The 18,250-nt window shown below is 49.6% G+C and overlaps 1 protein-coding gene across 1 annotated transcript; it reads left to right on the forward strand.

Annotated features, from left to right (window-relative positions):
* Positions 1-468: 468 nt before the first annotated feature.
* On the forward strand, positions 469-17,738 carry LOC144675897 (sorting nexin-32-like). Its single transcript, XM_078536438.1, has 13 exons — positions 469-674; positions 5,143-5,247; positions 5,808-5,918; positions 6,520-6,641; positions 8,288-8,411; positions 9,101-9,205; positions 9,806-9,911; positions 11,477-11,552; positions 12,741-12,780; positions 12,912-12,998; positions 14,550-14,709; positions 15,572-15,657; positions 16,346-17,738. The coding sequence occupies exons 1-13, from the start codon at positions 507-509 to the stop codon at positions 16,397-16,399; spliced, it is 1,344 nt and encodes a 447-aa protein (XP_078392564.1). The 5' UTR covers positions 469-506; the 3' UTR covers positions 16,400-17,738.
* Positions 17,739-18,250: the final 512 nt, after the last annotated feature.

The raw sequence follows: 18,250 nt of genomic DNA on the forward strand, positions 1-18,250 counted from the left end.
TAGCCCTATGAACACGTCACTTCCTCTTCTGGCTCCGCGAAGCTCTGGTCAAACCTCCCGCCAAAAGCACCGCCCCGGTCAGCTGACCCGTCTCTCTGCAGGAGGCCGATGGTCAATCTGGAAATTTCTCTGAGATAAACTATGACTGATACCCGGCAACAAACATCCCCTCCCTCAGAAAATAAAGAAATATCACCGCCGCATTCGGTTGCTGCTGCTAAACCAAGGATTTATTCTAAATATATATATATATATTGTCTGAATCAGTCTCGAAGGAAAGATTTATCAGGTGCTGGTCTCACGGGTAGAAGAATGAGGAAAAAACAATTAATAAATACCGAAGTGGAGGTCGGCGATGGGAGGGGTGGGCGGGGAGAAACAATCGTCCATTCCACCTTAAGGAGGGGGCGGGGCTGACCCTGACCGACGCGGCGGTCGGCCAATCGGAAGCGGGCGGTCCCGGAGGACCGGTCGGGGGTAGCCAATCGGAGCGGGCAAGGGGCGGGATGCCAACGAGGCGTCCGCCGATACAAGAGAGGGTGGCGGCCGCGGCTGAACCTGTTGGACCTCCCAGCGACCAGTGGAACCCTCCCAGCTTCCAGGGCTCTGGCGAGAGCTCAGCAGGGGCAGGAATGGAGGAAAACACAGACCTGTTTGAGGGGGAAGACTCCAAGGTAAGTAACAACAACACAAATGAAACATGCCCTTACATATTTCATTTTTTTTTAAAAAAAACTCTTAAAATGCCTTTGCAGTCCTGTTTTTCTGCTGCTTAAAATGTGCAATTACGAAGTGGACGAGCTGCTCCCTGGAAGCTGCTGAGATTAATATGGAAAGACAAATCTCTTCAATCTTAACTTTTTTTTTAACATTTGGATTATAATCTAAAGCATTTAAATGTGTGTGTGTGTCCCCCACCCCCCTTTCTAGTTCCTGAGCAGTGGAACTAAAGCTGCCTCTGTCTGCTTGTTGTTACAACCATTCCACACATTATATCTGCTGTGCAATTTTTAACCAAAAGGGAAAAAAAATAATTCTGTCTCTTGTGTATTTATAAAATTGCTTTCTGGATTTGCAACGTGTCCCTTCTCATAATTGATGCTTTTCATCTCATTCTTGCCTCCCTTCCATTTATTTACAAAATAGTCTCTGCTGTGCATTTTAAAAATTGTCTATTGAGTGTGCAATTTGAAAATTATATCTGCTGGGCTATTTAAAAATTGCCCTTTGCATTTGCAATGTGCCCCCCCCTTTTTCTTTTTTGTTTTCTGATTTAATGCTTCTCACCATCTCATTCTTCCAAATGCTGTTTTTACATTGCTGCTTTTCTCTCTCTCTCTCTCTCTCCCCCCCCCACCCCATCTCTACAAATATGCAACCTCGAGTTGATTAGAATTTTATGTTTGCCCCTGATCGTCTTCCTCCTTAAATCCAAAAAAGAAAGATTATTTCGTGACCTTGCAGAAGGAGGGGGTGGGAGGAGGAGCCCTGAGAGCTGGTTGTTATGTGAAATTATGTGGGTCAAGTTGTGGAAACTGGGGCCCCAGTCTGGTAAGTAACCCAGTTCTAGATCTGCGGATTCACCTGAAGGACTGTCGTGTTGAGGGAGCTGCCCTATTTTAGAGAGAGACAATAACTCACCAGGGGCTCCTTCCAAACCCGTGACCTCGACCACGTAGAAGGACACGGGCAGCAGATAGACGGGAACACCACCACCTGCAAGTTCCCCTCCAAGTCACTCACCACCCTGACTTGGAAATATATTGGCCGTTCCTTCACTGTCACTGGGTCAAAATTCTGGAACTCCCTCCCTAACAGCACGGTGGTTGTACCTACACCACATGGGCTGCAGCGGTTCAAGAAGGCAGCTCACCCCCACCTTCTCAAGGGCAATTGGGGATGGGTGATAAAAGCAGGCTAGATGTCTATGTCCTGTGAAAGATTAAATAAAATAAAGGTATTAAAGGTTTCATATCTAGTCAGTCCCAGCGTCTTAATTTTCTCTTCTCCTCTCCTGTGGCTGAGGAGAATTTTGTAACTCGCCATTGCTTTCCCTCCTGAGTCTATACATTTGACTATGGGATGCTTCACACTTGAGTCCTATCTCATCTTTGCTGTGCATCTGGTACACATTTCTTTCCAGTAGAGGATGCTAGATAGCCTGGGCTGAACAGCCAGGACTGATTGCTGTAGTTGATTTAACACCCTCGCTTAACTCAGCACGGTTTGAGAGCCCTAGAGTCATCACGGCATAGAAGGAGCCCGTTTGAGACCATGTCGACTCTCCGCAGAGCAATGCCATTAGTCCCACTCCCCCATTCTCTATCCCTGTGAGGGCGTGCAGCTTGGATTTACCAGACTGGTACCTGCGTTCCTCGGGTTAAATTACAAGAAGCGATTAGGCTCGTACTCCCTGAGAGCTAAATGGTTAAGGTGTGACTCAATCAAACTTTTCCAGATATGAAGGGGAACAGATTGAAAATAAACAATTCATTTTATTTCTGCTGGCTGGGAGGGCCCCTGGGAAGAGGAGGAGGGTGGGGGGTGGGGGGGGGGGGGGTGCAGTGTCTATGAGTTGGAGCTAGACCCCTTCATGGGTGAGATTAGGAAACACTTTGACATGAAAAGGATGGTAGGAGTTGGAGCTCTTCCACAAACAGCAGTTAACCAGTTGTTAGTTTTAAATCTGTTGCGCTTGATGGATTTTTTTTTTTTTCCTTTCGTTACCCTAAGGGATTATGGGGTCCAGGCGGGTAAATGGAGTTGGGTTGCAGATCAGCCATGATCTGGTTGAAAAGTGGAACTGGCTCAAGGGGCTGAATGGCCTTCTGCTGCTGAGCAGCCTGTCTTGTGGTACCACATGGTCCCTGTTTGCTGGTTCTCAGTGAATGTGTCACCCTGGTGAAGCCTCTAGAGTCTGTGTTGCCCTGGCTACGATTGATATCTTGCCCTTAGACAGCGCAAAGTGGGAAGGTAAAATCGTGACTTGTGGTGCAGTCGTGAACATTCAGTGTAAACGATGTACACAGAATGCGGCCTCGTGCTTTTAATGGCCTTCTGGAAGGTTCTGTGTGGCTCCGTAAGTCACTTCCTATGCAAACTGCTCCCTGTATTTGGATACATATGAATTAGGAGCAGGAGTAGGCCATTCGGCCCCTCGAGGAATGCTCCTCCATTCAGTAAGACCACAGCTGATCTCATTGTGGCCTCAATGCCCCTGACCTACTGACCCCCAATAACCTTTGACTCACTTGTTAGTCAATAACCTATCTACCTCAGCCTTATAAAATATTCACTGAGCCTGCATCTAACACACACTCTCTGGGAAAGAGAGTTCCAATGATTCATGATGTTCTGAAAGAAACAAAATTCTCTTCTCTTCATCTCTGTCTTCAATGGGAGACCTCTTTATTTTTAAACTGTCCCCTGGTTCTCGTCTCTCCCACAAGAGGAAACATCCTCTCAGCCTCCACCCTGTCAAACCCACCCGCCCCCCCCTCAGGATCTTACATGTTTCAATAAGACCACCTCTCATTCTTCTAAACTCCAATGGGTACAGACTCAGCCTGTCCAGCCTTTCCTCATAAGATAAACCCCCACCCCCTCCCCATCTCAGGAATCAGCTGAGTGAACCTTTTCTGAACTGCTTCTAATACATTTATATCCTTTCTTAAATAAGGAGACAAAAACTGTACACAGTGCTCCAGATGTGGTCTCACCAACGCCCTGTACAGCTGCAGTAAAACATCCCTATTTTTATATTCCATTCCCCTTGCAATAAAGGACAACATCCCATTTACCTTCCTCATCACTTGCTGTACCTGCAGACTAACCTTTCCTGATTCATGCACCAGGACACCCAGATCCCTCTGTACCTCAGAGTTCTGCAATCTCTCGCTCCCTTTAAATAATACGCTGTTTTTCTATCCTTCCTGTCAAAGTTCACATTTTCCCACATTATACTCCATCTGCCAAATTTTTTCACACTCGCTCGACCTTGTTTATATTCCCGATGGCTATCGCCTATGTGAGTGAGAGACGTAGAGGGAGTTCAGCTGTGATGCACTCTGTGCTTCAATAGCTGCTTACGGCACCTGGGTGTTGGGTGCAGCAGGTAAGGCAGTAAGTGTGTGTCTGTTGTTGGGAATGGGCACAGGCCTCTGGTTTTTCTCCTTCTCCCTCACCCCCAAATGTATCTCAGCGAGTGGCCCATGTCTGCATGGATGGCTCCCAGGTGGTGTCACTGTTTGTGTGCGTCTACGATGCATTTGCTGGAAATTAACTCTGCTTTCGATCGAATGTAATTAATTTTCAGCACATGTTGACACTTGTAGACTCCCTGTGACTTTGTTTAACTAAGCAAGATCGGTTTGAGATCATCTGCGAATGTTGGTTAACGATTTTCCAACTGAGATCAACAGCAGGAGTGACGAACCTGCTCAAGATGTTTCTGTTGTGGAAACAGTGCTGGAAATTGTCAGAAGGGAGTGAACAGTCTTAATGTTCATTTTAAATAAGGTGTTTACAACATTCTCCCCTTTGGGTCTCTCAGCCCCTAGGGTTAGATACAGAGTAAAGCTCCCTCTACACTGTCCCCATCAAACACTCCCAGGGCAGGTACAGCATGGGGTTAGGTACAGAGTAAAGCTCCCTCTACACTGTCCCCATCAAACACTCCCAGGGCAGGTACAGCACGGGGTTAGGTACAGAGTAAAGCTCCCTCTACACTGTCCCCATCAAACACTCCCAGGGCAGGTACAGCACGGGGTTAGGTGCAGAGTAAAGCTCCCTCTACACTGTCCCCATCAAACACTCCCAGGACAGGGACAGCACGGGGATAGATACAGAGTAAAGCTCCCTCTACACTGTCCCCATCAAACACTCCCAGGACAGGTACAGCACGGGGTTAGATACAGAGTAAAGCTCCCTCTACACTGTCCCCATCAAACACTCCCAGGACAGGTACAGCACGGGGTTAGATACAGAATAAAGCTCCCTCTACACTGTCCCCATCAAACCCTCCTGCTCTGTGGGGTTCAGTATACCAGCAGGCTCCTGTGTTGGATGCACGGTGCAGAATACAATCAGCCGGCTGTGGCAATGATCCAATCTCGAGCCTGTGTGTGTGCTTTTTCTATGCAGTCACGGACTATGTCAGTGGATCTACAGACGGATTCATCACTACAGGTCGAGATCTCTGATGCAGTCAGTGAGAGAGATAAAGTGAAGTTCACAGTTCACACAAAGGTAAGTGTGAAGGGCAATAAACGGGTGCTGAAATATTGTGTTTACTGCGAGTGTGTGGCCCTCTAACGTAACCTGCAGAGTAACAGGAAGGGCTTTGCTTAACCAGGTCGCAACTCTCCATTAGGAGGTGATGCTGGAGCCTCGGGGAATGTTTGAGGGTTCAGTGTTTCCACTCCAGCGACTTGAGCACCACTCTCGAGGCTGATGCTTCAGTACTGAGGGAGCTCCGCACTGTCGGAGGGTCAGTGCTGAGGGAGAGCCGCACTGTCGGAGGGTCAGTGCTGAGGGAGTGCCGCACTGTCGGAGGTGCTGTCTTTCAGGATGAGACATTAAACCGAGGCCCCGTCTGCCCTCTCGGGTGGGTGTAAAAGATCCCACGGCCACCTTTGGAAGAAGAGCAGGGGGGAGTTCTCCCCGGTGTCCTGGGGCCGATATTTACCCCTCAACTAAATTCACTGGGTGTGGGGCGGGAATAAAAGATGATCTCGGTTGCTTGCTGTTTGTGGGATCTTGCTGTACATGACGGAGACACTGATTTTCATTTTTCCTCTTTGTCTCAGACAAACCTCGCTCACTTTAAGCAGCCGGAGTTCTCAGTAGTCCGTCAGCACGAAGAATTCATTTGGCTCCATGATGCCTATTTGGAAAATGAGGATTACGCTGGGATTATTGTGAGTGATTGAGACTAGAGTGTGTACAGGGCACAAAAGGGTTAAAATATTTGTGAATTTTGTCAAAGGTGACGCAAACACTCCCAGGACAGGTACAGCACAGGGTTAGATACAGAGTAAAGCTCCCTCTACACTGTCCCCATCAAACACTCCCAGGACAGGTACAGCACGGGGTTAGATACAGAGTAAAGCTCCCTCTACACTGTCCCCATCAAACACTCCCAGGACAGGTACAGCACGGGGTTAGATACAGAGTAAAGCTCCCTCTACACTGTCCCCATCAAACACTCCCAGGACAGGTAACAGCACGGGGTTAGATACAGAGTAAAGCTCCCTCTACACTGTCCCCATCAAACACTCCCAGGACAGGTACAAGGTTGAAGATGACCGAATACAATGTGTCGTCTGCCCTCTTCGGTGGATGTGAAAGATCCCACGGACACTATTTGAGGAAGAGCAGGTGGGAGTCCAATTTCCTGCCCCTGACCCTGGTGTCCTGGGACCAACGTTTATTGCCCAAAGAACCGATTGGCTGGCTTATTATTACAATGCTGTTTGCGGGATCTTGCTGTACGTGTAAAATTGTGGTCCTTGATTACAGATCCCTCCTGCCCCCCCAAAGCCGAACTTTGATGCGTCGAGGGAGAAGCTGCAGAAACTCGGAGAGGGGGACGGCTCGATGACCCGGGAGGAGTTTGCCAAGATGAAGCAAGAGCTGGAATCGTAAGCGGGAATGGGGAACGCCGGTGAAGTAGGGGGGGTGGGGTGGGGAAGGTTGTGTCCTGGACGCAGGGGCCCAAGTGTTTGCCTAATCCAACTGTGAACACCCATCCCAGCTCTTGCCTCTGTCTCCCTTCCCACTCGCCTGGTGTCTCTTGGACAGTGATGGCTCTTGGACAGCCTGCGGGACCGTCCATGGTTCCCTCGTCCAGATGTCAGAACAAGAACATTTGGGCTCTCGAGGATCCGGAAGATTCTGCCACCCACCTTTGTACGGGAGGGTTTGCCAGTGTAAGCTTTGACCGCCAGCCCTGACGCTACCTTCCCAAATCTGCAGGCCATTCGGCCCCTCTGGTGTTTCTGCTCCACTCGAGCCTCCTCCCACACCCCTCTCCACCTCCCCCCATCACCATACCCTTCTATTCCTTTCTCCCTCATGTGTTTATCCAGCTTCCCCCTTAAATGTATCGATACTATTCACCTCGACCACTCCCTGTGGGAGCGAGTCCCACATTCTCCCCACTCCCCGTGGGAGCGAGTCCCACATTCTCCCCACTCCCCGTGGGAGCGAGTCCCACATTCTCCCCACTCCCCGTGGGAGCGAGTCCCACATTCTCCCCACTCCCCGTGGGAGCGAGTCCCACATTCTCCCCACTCCCCGTGGGAGCGAGTCCCACATTCTCCCCACTCCCCGTGGGAGCGAGTCCCACATTCTCCCCACTCCCCGTGGGAGCGAGTCCCACATTCTCCCCACTCCCCGTGGGAGCGAGTCCCACATTCTCCCCACTCCCCGTGGGAGCGAGTCCCACATTCTCCCCACTCCCCGTGGGAGCGAGTCCCACATTCTCCCCACTCCCCGTGGGAGCGAGTCCCACATTCTCCCCACTCCCCGTGGGAGCGAGTCCCACATTCTCCCCACTCCCCGTGGGAGCGAGTCCCACATTCTCCCCACTCCCCGTGGGAGCGAGTCCCACATTCTCCCCACTCCCCGTGGGAGCGAGTCCCACATTCTCCCCACTCCCCGTGGGAGCGAGTCCCACATTCTCCCCACTCCCCGTGGGAGCGAGTCCCACATTCTCCCCACTCCCCGTGGGAGCGAGTCCCACATTCTCCCCACTCCCCGTGGGAGCGAGTCCCACATTCTCCCCACTCCCCGTGGGAGCGAGTCCCACATTCTCCCCACTCCCCGTGGGAGCGAGTCCCACATTCTCCCCACTCCCCGTGGGAGCGAGTCCCACATTCTCCCCACTCCCCGTGGGAGCGAGTCCCACATTCTCCCCACTCCCCGTGGGAGCGAGTCCCACATTCTCCCCACTCCCCGTGGGAGCGAGTCCCACATTCTCCCCACTCCCCGTGGGAGCGAGTCCCACATTCTCCCCACTCCCCGTGGGAGCGAGTCCCACATTCTCCCCACTCCCCGTGGGAGCGAGTCCCACATTCTCCCCACTCCCCGTGGGAGCGAGTCCCACATTCTCCCCACTCCCCGTGGGAGCGAGTCCCACATTCTCCCCACTCCCCGTGGGAGCGAGTCCCACATTCTCCCCACTCTCTGGGTGAAGGAGTTTCTCCTGAATTCCTCTATTCTCTATCTGTCTGTGTGTGTGTGTCTCTCTGACTCGTATTCTCCCTCTCTCTCTCTCTCACCGCAGCGAGTACCTGGCCATCTTTAAGAAGACGGTGGCGATGCACGAGGTTTTCCTGCAGCGTCTGGCTGCTCACCCGCAGCTCCGGAGGGACCACAACTTCTTTGTGTTTCTGGAGTATGATCAGGATGTAAGTCTGTCCTCCCCGGGGGGGTGGGAGGCTAGACAGAACAATGTGTCTCTACCATCCCCCACGTCATTTCTCCCATTGCCGAAATGGCAATTATGCTCTTGAACCACACAGTCCTGATCGCGTGGCTGGGACAGGTTCTCAAACCGGCACACAACACACCTGCACCTGTCTACATGCCTAGGAACGACTCTCCTGCTGGGCCCACAGCTTCCCTCAATCAGCATCGGGCTGAAATCAAGGTCATGGGTTTGAGCCCCACAATGCAGGCTGATGCTCCTGGCTCACTGCAGAGGGAGCACCGCACTGTCTGGGGTGGGCTGGGGGCGGGGCGGTCAGGGGTTCGGGATGAGACATTAAACCGAGGCCCCGTCTGCCCTCTCGGGTGGGTGTAAAAGATCCCACGGCCACTATTGGAAGAAGAGCAGGGGTGGGGAGTTCTCCCCAGTGTCCTGGGGCCAATATTTATCCCTCCACCAACATCACTAAAAACAGATGATCTGGGTCATTATCACATTGCTGTTTGTGGGATCTTGCTGTGTGTAAATTGGCTGCTGTGTTTCCTACATTACAACAGCGAGCACACTTTTTAAAAAAAAAAACAGTCCCTCATTGTCTGTGAAACCCTTTGGGACATCCTAAGGTGGTGACAGGAGCTGGAGAAATGAACAATCTTTCTCTCTTAACAGCTAAGTGTTCGTGGTAAGAACAGGAAGGAGATACTGGGTGGATTTCTGAAGAACATTGTGAAGACAGCTGATGAAGCACTAATAACTGGGATCTCTGGGATTAAGGTAACATCCTGACCTCGGGGCAGCCTTTGTCCCTGAATATTTTTAAAATGCTTGAGTTTGTTTCTGTTAAATCTGTAGGTAACAGGGTTTAATTGGTAAATAGAATAAATCTCCCTCTACACCGTCCCCATCAAACACTCCCAGGACAGGTACAGCACGGGGTTAGATACAGAGTAAAGCTCCCTCTACACTGTCCCCATCAAACGCTCCCAGGACAGGTACAGCACGGGGTTAGATACAGAGTAAAGCTCCCTCTACACTGTCCCCATCAAACACTCCCAGGACAGGCACAGCACGGGGTTAGATACAGAGTAAAGCTCCCTCTACACTGTCCCCATCAAACACTACCAGGACAGGTACAGCACGGGGTTAGATACAGAGTAAAGCTCCCTCTACACTGTCCCCATCAAACACTACCAGGACAGGTACAGCACGGGGTTAGATACAGAGTAAAGCTCCTTCCATGCAGCAATGTGCTGGAGATTAATTCTCTATTCAAGGGTCTTATGTGTCAAGCTGGGTTCCTGAGGGAAGTACTTGAAGCCTCTCCCTGGGGAATTAATTTTCCTAATTCAGTGATAACATTCTCTCCTCCTACAGGAAGTCGATGAGTTCTTTGAACACGAGCGAACCTTCCTAATTGAATATCACAATCGGGTCAAGGACGCCACATTGAAGGCAGACAAGAAAACTCGCTCGCACAAAAGTAGGTTTCTGCTTTGCTGTTGGCACCTCTTGGCAATCCTGAATGGTTACTGAATCTCATTGATGTTCACTCCGTGTTTTATCAACCCCTGGTCAGCGCTCCTCCTCACCAAACACTCCAGGCTCTTGGTCCTCCCAATTTCAACCCCACCTGTCCTCCCCGCCCCCAGCCATGCTGTTGAAATAGAGTTTCGTTAACCCGTTGCACAGGAAGGGAAGTGGCCATTCATTTCTCCTGGGGTCTGTTGGCTCTCCCATTCACTTCGATCACAGTTGGTCTGTATCTTAACCTGCCTTGGTTCTGTAACCCTGAATCCTCTTACCCAACAAAACTCCATCAGTCTCCGTTTTGACATTTTACAAATGGGCCTCAACAGAGAGTTCCGGATTTCCACTCCCCTCTGTGTGAGGAAGTGCTTCCTGACATCACCCCTGAACGGCCTGGCTCCCATTTTTAAGGTTCTGCCCCCTTGTTCTGCACCCGTTCTGGCCGCCCCGCACCAGAGGAATTCGGGTCTGAGAAACTATCGAATCGTTTAATCAACTTAAACCCCTCGATTAGATCCCCCCCTTAACCTTCTGCACTCGAGGGAATACCAGCCCAGTCTGTGCGACCCACCCTCGTAATTTAACCCCTTCAGCCCCGGGACCAAGCTGGTGAATCTGCGCTGAGCCCCCTCCAGGGGCAATATCTGCCCCCCTGAGGGGTGCAGGGCCCAGGACTGATCAGTGACTCTGGATGGGGGTCTGAGCAGAGTTTCATATAAACTGTAACCTAACGTCCAGCCCTTTGTATTGCAGCCGCTGAGATAAAGGGCAGCATTCCAGGAGACTTTGTCATTGATTTCTTCTTCCTGTTCGCCAGCTTTGAGTGATTTCTGTAGTTGCAACTCGAAATCCCTCTGCTCCTCCACAGCTCCCAGCGTCTCACCTTTCAGGAAATCTCCAGACTGCCTTCATCTGGTCTAATACTGAATAACCTCACACTTCCCTAGGCTGAACTCCTCCTGTCTGCCACAGTCGAGTCTGCTTCAATGCCCCTTGGCCACCCAACTGGGTGTCATTGGCAAACGTGGAGCTAACCCTAGCTATTGGTTTGCGAAAGCCGTTTTGTAAATACTGTGGGCCGCAGAGCAGAGAGAGACCATTCCTGTCCTCTGGCTCGTGTCGCTGGTTAGCATTTGTTGCCCATTCCTGTATGCCCTTAAACTGTGTAGAGGGGCAGTTAAGGGTCACCCCACGTTGCTGTGGGCCTGGAGTCACATATAGGCCAGACTGGGTAAGGACGGCAGATTTCCTTCCCCGAAAGTGATTTTTTTTACCACAAATTAGTTTCCGTAGTCACTAGTACTTTATAATTCCAGATTTATTCATTGAATTTAAATTCCACCGGCTGCTGTAGCGGGATTTGATTCTGTGTCCCCAGAGCATTAGCCTGGGCTAGTGGATTGTTCACTAGATGAGGGTGTAGTGTTAATGTCACTACACTATTGTCTTCCCCCACTATCTACAGTGAACTCTATCAGCCACCAGGAACTGAAACTGTGTCTCTCTCTCGCTCCACAGATGTAGCTGAGGATTACATTCCAATCTCTTCTGCCTTATCTGGTCTGGGAACTCTGGACTCTAACCCACTCAGCAAGTACGAAAGCATTCATTTTTTTCCCTGATTATTATGGTGTGTGATGGCTGTAGGTGGGCAAGTAACTGTTCACCCTGGCTTGAGTCTGAGGGGTAATATGTTTTAGCCACACTCCAGAGACTGAGGCAGTGCTGTACTGTCAGAGGTGCTGTCTTTCGGATGAGGTGTTAAAGTGAGGCCCCTGTCTACCCTCTTGGGTGGTGTTTTTTTTTAAAGTTTGACGGCCACAATTGCAAGAAGAGCAGGTGGCGTTCCCCTGGAGTCCTGGGGCCAATATTTATCTCTCAATCAACATCACTCAAAACAGATAATCTGGGTCATGCACAGCAAATTCCCACACAGCATTGTGATAAATTGTTATTGAGGTTCACTGAACCGTGTAGAGGGAGCTTTACTCTGTATATAACCCCGTGCTGTACCTGTCCTGGGAGTGTTTGATGGGGACGGTGTAGAGGGAGCTTTACCCTGTATCTAACCCCGTGCTGTACCTGTCCTGGGAGTGTTTGATGGGGACAGTGTAGAGGAAGCTTTACTCTGTATCTAACCCCGTGCTGTACCTGTCCTGGGAGTGTTTGATGGAGACAGTGTAGAGGGAGCTTTACCCTGTATCTAACCCCGTGCTGTACCTGTCCTGGGAGTGTTTGATGGAGACAGTGTAGAGGGAGCTTTACCCTGTATCTAACCCCGTGCTGTACCTGTCCTGGGAGTGTTTGATGGAGACAGTGTAGAGGAAGCTTTACTCTGTATCTAACCCCGTGCTGTACCTGTCCTGGGAGTGTTTGATAGGGACAGTGTAGAGGGAGATTTACTCTGTATCTAACCCCATGTTGTACCTGGACTGTCTGTTTGGGACACTTATTTTATTTGAGAAATTTGGGAGTTTCTAACTTCAAGATCTTAAACTAGTTTCTTGGAACGTGCGCAGAGGGGCTGTCATCAGAATTTGCCCATCCCGTATCCAGGCTTCCAAGAAGCACCTGGGTCTGGTTGGTGCTTTGCACTGGGGCCAAGACCACTTCGGAAGGTGCGGTCTCTGGCTATCCTGGGGGCACCAGACTGTAGACTGCTCTGTTTAGGGCAGTGTCTGCCAGACAGGCAGCTGGAGGAAGCTGCTGACTTTGAACCTCGCATTCTAATCAAGCAATGAGGTCAACTTCCCCATTCACATTTTCTCTTTTTTCTTTGCAGAAACTTCCTCAAACTTGCAGAACTTTTTGAGAAACTCCGGGTAAGAAGGAATACATTGCTCTTGTTGGTGCTTGTCTCTCGTGCCTGTATCCATGTCCAGATTACCCTCCTGTCTGACTCTCTCTCCAGCAAGTCAATGGCTTACTAAAACAATTCTATTGCTCTCTGCAGAAATTGGAAGGTCGTGTGGCATCTGATGAAGACTTGAAGCTTTCGGACTTGTTGAGATATTACATGAGAGATTCACAGGCAGCAAAAGTGAGTTTCTTCCTCCTTTTGTGACCCTCTGTGTATATTTCCAAGCACCCACACTCTCACTCCACATCCAACAACTGACTCTCACTGGGGTACAGGGTCCCCCTCCTCTCCTGAAGGTGCTGACTCTCACTGGGGTACAGGGTCCCCCTCCTCTCCTGAAGGTGCTGACTCTCACTGGGGTACAGGGTCCCCCTCCTCTCCTGAAGGTGCTGACTCTCACTGGGGTACAGGGTTCCCCTCCTCTCCTGAAGGCGCTGACTCTCACTGGGGTACAGGTCCCCCTCCTCTCCTGAAGGTGCTGACCCTCACTGGGGTATGGGGTCCCCCTCCTCTCCTGAAGGTATTGATTCTCTGGGTGTTTCTGCTCTGCATGAACCTCCTCCCACCCCATTTTTCATCTCCCCCCCCATCACCATATCCTTCTATTCCTTTCTCCCTCATGGGTTTATCCAGCTTCCCCCTTAAATGTATCGATACTATTCACCTCGACCACTCCCTGTGGGAGCGAGTCCCACATTCTCCCCACTTCCTGTGGGAGCGAGTTCCACATTATCCCCACTCTCTGGGTGAAGAAATTTCTCCTGAATCCCTCTCAACCAACTGGGATGGTAATCTGAAATGGAAATAAATGAGAAAATTCACCCTCTGAGTATTGTCGACATCTTGGTCACATAAGGAGCAGCTTGAGGCTGTACAAGTCACTGGCCATGTCGATCTGTGATTTGGTGATTAGATGAAGTGTTTGGTTATGCACTGGGCTACCCCAGTGTGTTCTGGTGTAATCGCTGTAACCACCCCCACCTCCTGCCACAATCTCTATAAGTTACTGCTTCTCCAGGGAGAAACGTGCTGCAAGTTAGATAGCGAGACTTTGCAGTGTGAGACCTGTGTGAACTTAAGAAATAGGACCAGGGGTAGACCATTCAGCCCATCAAGCCTGCTTTGCCATTCAGTACAATCATGGCTGATCATTGGCTTCAACTCCACTTTCCCGCCTGCTCCCCATATCCCTCGCTTCCCTGGAGAGACCAAAAACCTGCCTGTCCCAGCCTTGAATGTGTTCAACGATGGAGCATCTACAACACTCTGGGATCGAGAACTCCAATGACACTCAACCATTTTTGAGTGAAGGAATTTCTCCCCATCAGTCCTCAACGATCAGCCACTTATCCTGAGACTGCGCCCCCATGTTCTGGGCTGCCCAGTTGCCCTCCCTCTGCCCTCCAATCCATGTCTTTGTTACCTCCAGATGACTCCCACAGCCGGCCACTCCATAAACTTCAGCTCCTCCAAAGCTTTGCACCAAATTCCCATCGCTCCACCATTGGCGGCCGTGCCTTCAGCTGCCTGGAGCCCTGAGCTCTGGGATTCCCTCCTTAAACCTCTCCGCCTTGGTGCCTTTAAAACTGGCCTCTTTAACCAGAGTTTTTGGGCCCCAGTCTTTCGTATCAAATTTTGTATCTTATTTCACGCTCTTTTGTTGTGAAGCACCTTGGGGAGGTCTTACTCTGTTAAAGATGATCTATAAACTTTGAGTTTATTTTTGCTTAGGACCTTCTGTACCGGAGAGCTCGCTCTCTGTCCGATTACGAAAATGCCAACAAAGCCCTGGACCGAGCCCGCATGAAGAACAAGGATGTGAAGCACGCGGAGGCCAATCAGCTGCTCTCCTGTCAGAAATTCGAGAAGCTCTCTGAATCAGCCAAGCAAGGTAACTGGCACCTTGGCTGTTTCCTCTGAGCTTGTTTCTGACGCCCTGCTTGTTATTTTGTGTGTGTGTGTGTGTGTGTGTGTGTGTGTGTATACACACACTTTTTGAAAAAGGAAAGATGATTGGTTCGATGCGTTTCAGGGGCGAGCAGGTGACCAGAAAGCTGCTCCAGGGCTCCCCTGCTGGGACCATGCGGCATTGTCTGATCTCTGCCAAGCTGACTGACGATATCATGGAGTGGATCACGGGGAAGTGAATACCCTCCATGATCCCAGTAGAAAATGCTTGCATACGTACCGGGAGGGTCGGTGCTGAGGGAGCGCGGCCCTGTCGGAGGTGCCATCTTTCATGATGAAACATTTAAACCGAGGCCCCGTCTGCCCTCTCGGGTGGGGGTAAAAGATCCCACGGCCACTATTAGAAGAAGAGCATGGGGGAGTTCTCCCCGGTGTCCTGGGGCCAATATTTATCCCTCGACCAACGCCCACTAAAAACAGATGATCTGGGTCATTATCACATTGCTGCTTGTGGGATCTTGCTGTGTGTAAATTGGCTGCTGTGTTTCCTACATTACAACAGTGACCACACTTCAAAAAAAAAGCCCTTCGTTGTGTGTGAAACACTTTGGGACATCCTGAGGCGGTGACAGGAGCTGGAGGGATGGAGTTTTTTTTCCCTGTCTTTCCTCCTGCCCTGCCCCACAGTCACTCCCTCCTTTAACGCTGCCTGTGCTGCCCCATCCAGCCCTGACTTGGCATCTAGTGGGGATGGATGGGCAATTCAAAGGGGCAGATCGGGGTTTAGTCTTCCAATTTGTATTTTCTCAGGAAACTCTGATCCAAAACTCTTTCTTTTCACGTAGAACTCACAGACTTTAAAGTTCGAAGAGTCTCTGCCTTTCGGAAGAACATGATTGAAATGACTGAGCTGGAGCTAAAACATGCTAAGGTAGGTACTAGACATTGGTGCAGACAAGTCCCTGGATAACTCTAAGCTGTGTCTGTGCTGATTAGAATTACAGATAGAAATGTCGTCACTCAATTGATTGAGCTGGAACATGTTAGCTAAAGGAAGAGGAGCTGAATTCTGTGGCTACTTTCCAAAAAACACAAACCAGCCTGCGCTGGAAGAGAGATTTGCAGGATTTATGGAGGGGGTGAAAGCTGGGGAATGCGCAACTAAATTAATCTGCTCTTTTTGAAAGAGCCAGCACAGTTTGATGGGATGAATGGCCTCCTGTTTTTAAGAATCTCATTTCTGTATGCTTTGGGTGTTTTATTTCCTCTGCGCATGCCTTTCCCATCCCTGGGAGCTCCTCCAGCCCCTCTGGTTTCCATCGCTCCACCATTGGCAGCTGTGTCTTCAGCTGCCTGGGGCTCTAAGCTCTGGAATTCCCTCCCTGAACCCCTCCCCTCTTTTTTTAAGACACCCCCTTTAGAACTGAGTGGAATTTGGTCCCCTGTCCTGAATATCTCGTTGTGTGGCTCGGGGACAAATTTCTGTCTGATTTACATTCCTGTGAAGCACCTTGAGGATGTTTTTACTGTTAAAAGGTGCTAGATCAATGCAGGTTGCTGGGGTGCTGTTGTGATCTTTTGTGAAGTAACTTTTTTTATTCGTGTCTCTGCATTTCCAGGCCAACCTGTTACTACTGAGGAACTGCCTGAGTTCATTGCGAGGGGAACAGTAGCCTCCCCAGAGCTTCACTACACGGTGTTGAGAGAGGAGCAGCTTTCTGTCACCCTACCCCCACCCACCAACAAAAAAAACTTTTTATTTTTCGTGTTAGAATTGTTTTGGCAGCTGAGAAATGAAAACCAGCTGGGAGGTTGGAGAATGCAATGTGGTTCTGCCAGTCATTGGATGTGACTTTCTCTCACCCCCGCCGAGTTAGGGGTTGTTTCCTTCTGCATGTGACTGGGGAGGGAGGGTGACTGACTCCATCATTAGGGGATGTTGAACATGCAGCTTCTGTGTAGGAAGGCTGACCCTGCACAGTCCCACTCTCCCCACCCCCCATTCGAAGGGGTGTTCGTGTAGGTCGCCTGAGGGAAGTATCTCCCTGACCAGACGCTGGGTGCTGTCCACTTTTTCCAACTCTTGTTTAGACCACAACTCCTCCAGCTCACCTGATTGCGGCCTGTTTACTGAACTGCCCTGGCAGTTGATGCTAGACGACTGCAGTACTTCAGTACTGTAGGTCTACTTCGGCAACAATGATATCTTTATCCCACAATGTACCTTTTATCAGTGGGTAACCTCCGAAGACAAGATACCCCTTTTTATTTTTGCCCACCACATGGGGAACAATGGCAGATGAGCCTGTGACAAGCCCCAGCACTAGTTCTGACTATATCCAGTGGCAGTATGTGCACGGTTGCAAGTGGACTGATAAGAACTGGGAGGCCCTCTTTCTTCAGCATAAACTTCAACTCCTTGTAACAAAGAATTTTTTTAAACCACTGGAGGGGGCACTTTAGGCCAGAGTGCGGCGAGAGCTTCACTATCTAACCTTCATGCTGTACCTGTCTTTGGAATGTTTGATGGGATCAGTGTAGAGGGAGTTTTACACTCACCCTGGCAGTGGTTGATGTTTTTTTTGGGATTGACACTCCCTCAGTGATTGAAGGAACACTATGTCTGTGGAGGGAGTGGGTGCAGCAAACAGCAGTGCTTGCTGCTGGACAGTATTTGGTAGATATTGCTGAAGGTATTGTCAATTTTGTGTTGACCTGCACAAATGACTAGTAGACTGTTGTTCTCCAATCCCTTTGATATTGTTAACAGGCAAGCCTTGCTGCATGTCTAGTCACATTCAATGAAATTATTTAATTTACTAGGTCTAAAATTAAATGCACTATGTGAAAGATTAAATTCCAAAATCAAATTTTGAACACAAACTGAGCTTAAATGAAGGGAACAGTAAAGTAAGGACTTGAGCCCCAGGCTGTTGTGTAATTGTTTGAAGTCGATTTAAACTTATGTAAAGGTCTTCAATTTGTAAATAAAATATCAAGCGGAAAATCAAACCGGTGTTTGAATTATTGTGCAGTTTAATGGAAGGTCATCTTAACCAATTCAGGTTGAGTTTGTGCAGCTTTTTATCTTGATGTTTGAAGCAGCTCCTAGCAAGTATCCTTGCAGAGTGTGTGTGTGTATATATATATATATATATATATATATATATATAGACAGCTGGGAAGATGCAAGGACATCATCATGGTCTGAAGGCTTAACTGTACCTTGAGAGATACAAAAACAACCATGTGGCACATCCAGCAGGGGTGTTGTCTGCTAATATTTTTATTGGAACTGATTACATAGCAAGATTCAAAAGTGTGAAGCTATATAAACTAGCTATCATGTGTCCCCTGCATTCCATCAGCAATAGTTGACTGGCTGAAAAGAGTTTGGGGGGGAAATGTCTATTTTCCCCTTCCAAGTTTATGAATCTGCCACATCATGAAGCTTCCTTTCCAGCTCCTGTATCATTACAGCAACAGAACCTGGTTCATCCAGTACATGACTGAATTAAACAGAC

Source organism: Cetorhinus maximus, unplaced genomic scaffold, assembly GCF_964194155.1.
Source record: "Cetorhinus maximus unplaced genomic scaffold, sCetMax3.hap1.1 HAP1_SCAFFOLD_1215, whole genome shotgun sequence".
Lineage (NCBI taxonomy): Eukaryota > Metazoa > Chordata > Chondrichthyes > Lamniformes > Cetorhinidae > Cetorhinus > Cetorhinus maximus.

Coding starts and splice junctions, on each gene's coding strand:
- LOC144675897 (XM_078536438.1), top strand. CDS start 507: ATGCCAACGAGGCGTCCGCCGATACAAGAGAGGGTGGCGGCCGCGGCT. Junction 5,919..6,519: donor AGGATTACGCTGGGATTATT/GTGAGTGATTGA, acceptor CCTTGATTACAG/ATCCCTCCTGCCCCCCCAAA. Junction 9,206..9,805: donor CTGGGATCTCTGGGATTAAG/GTAACATCCTGA, acceptor CTCCTCCTACAG/GAAGTCGATGAGTTCTTTGA.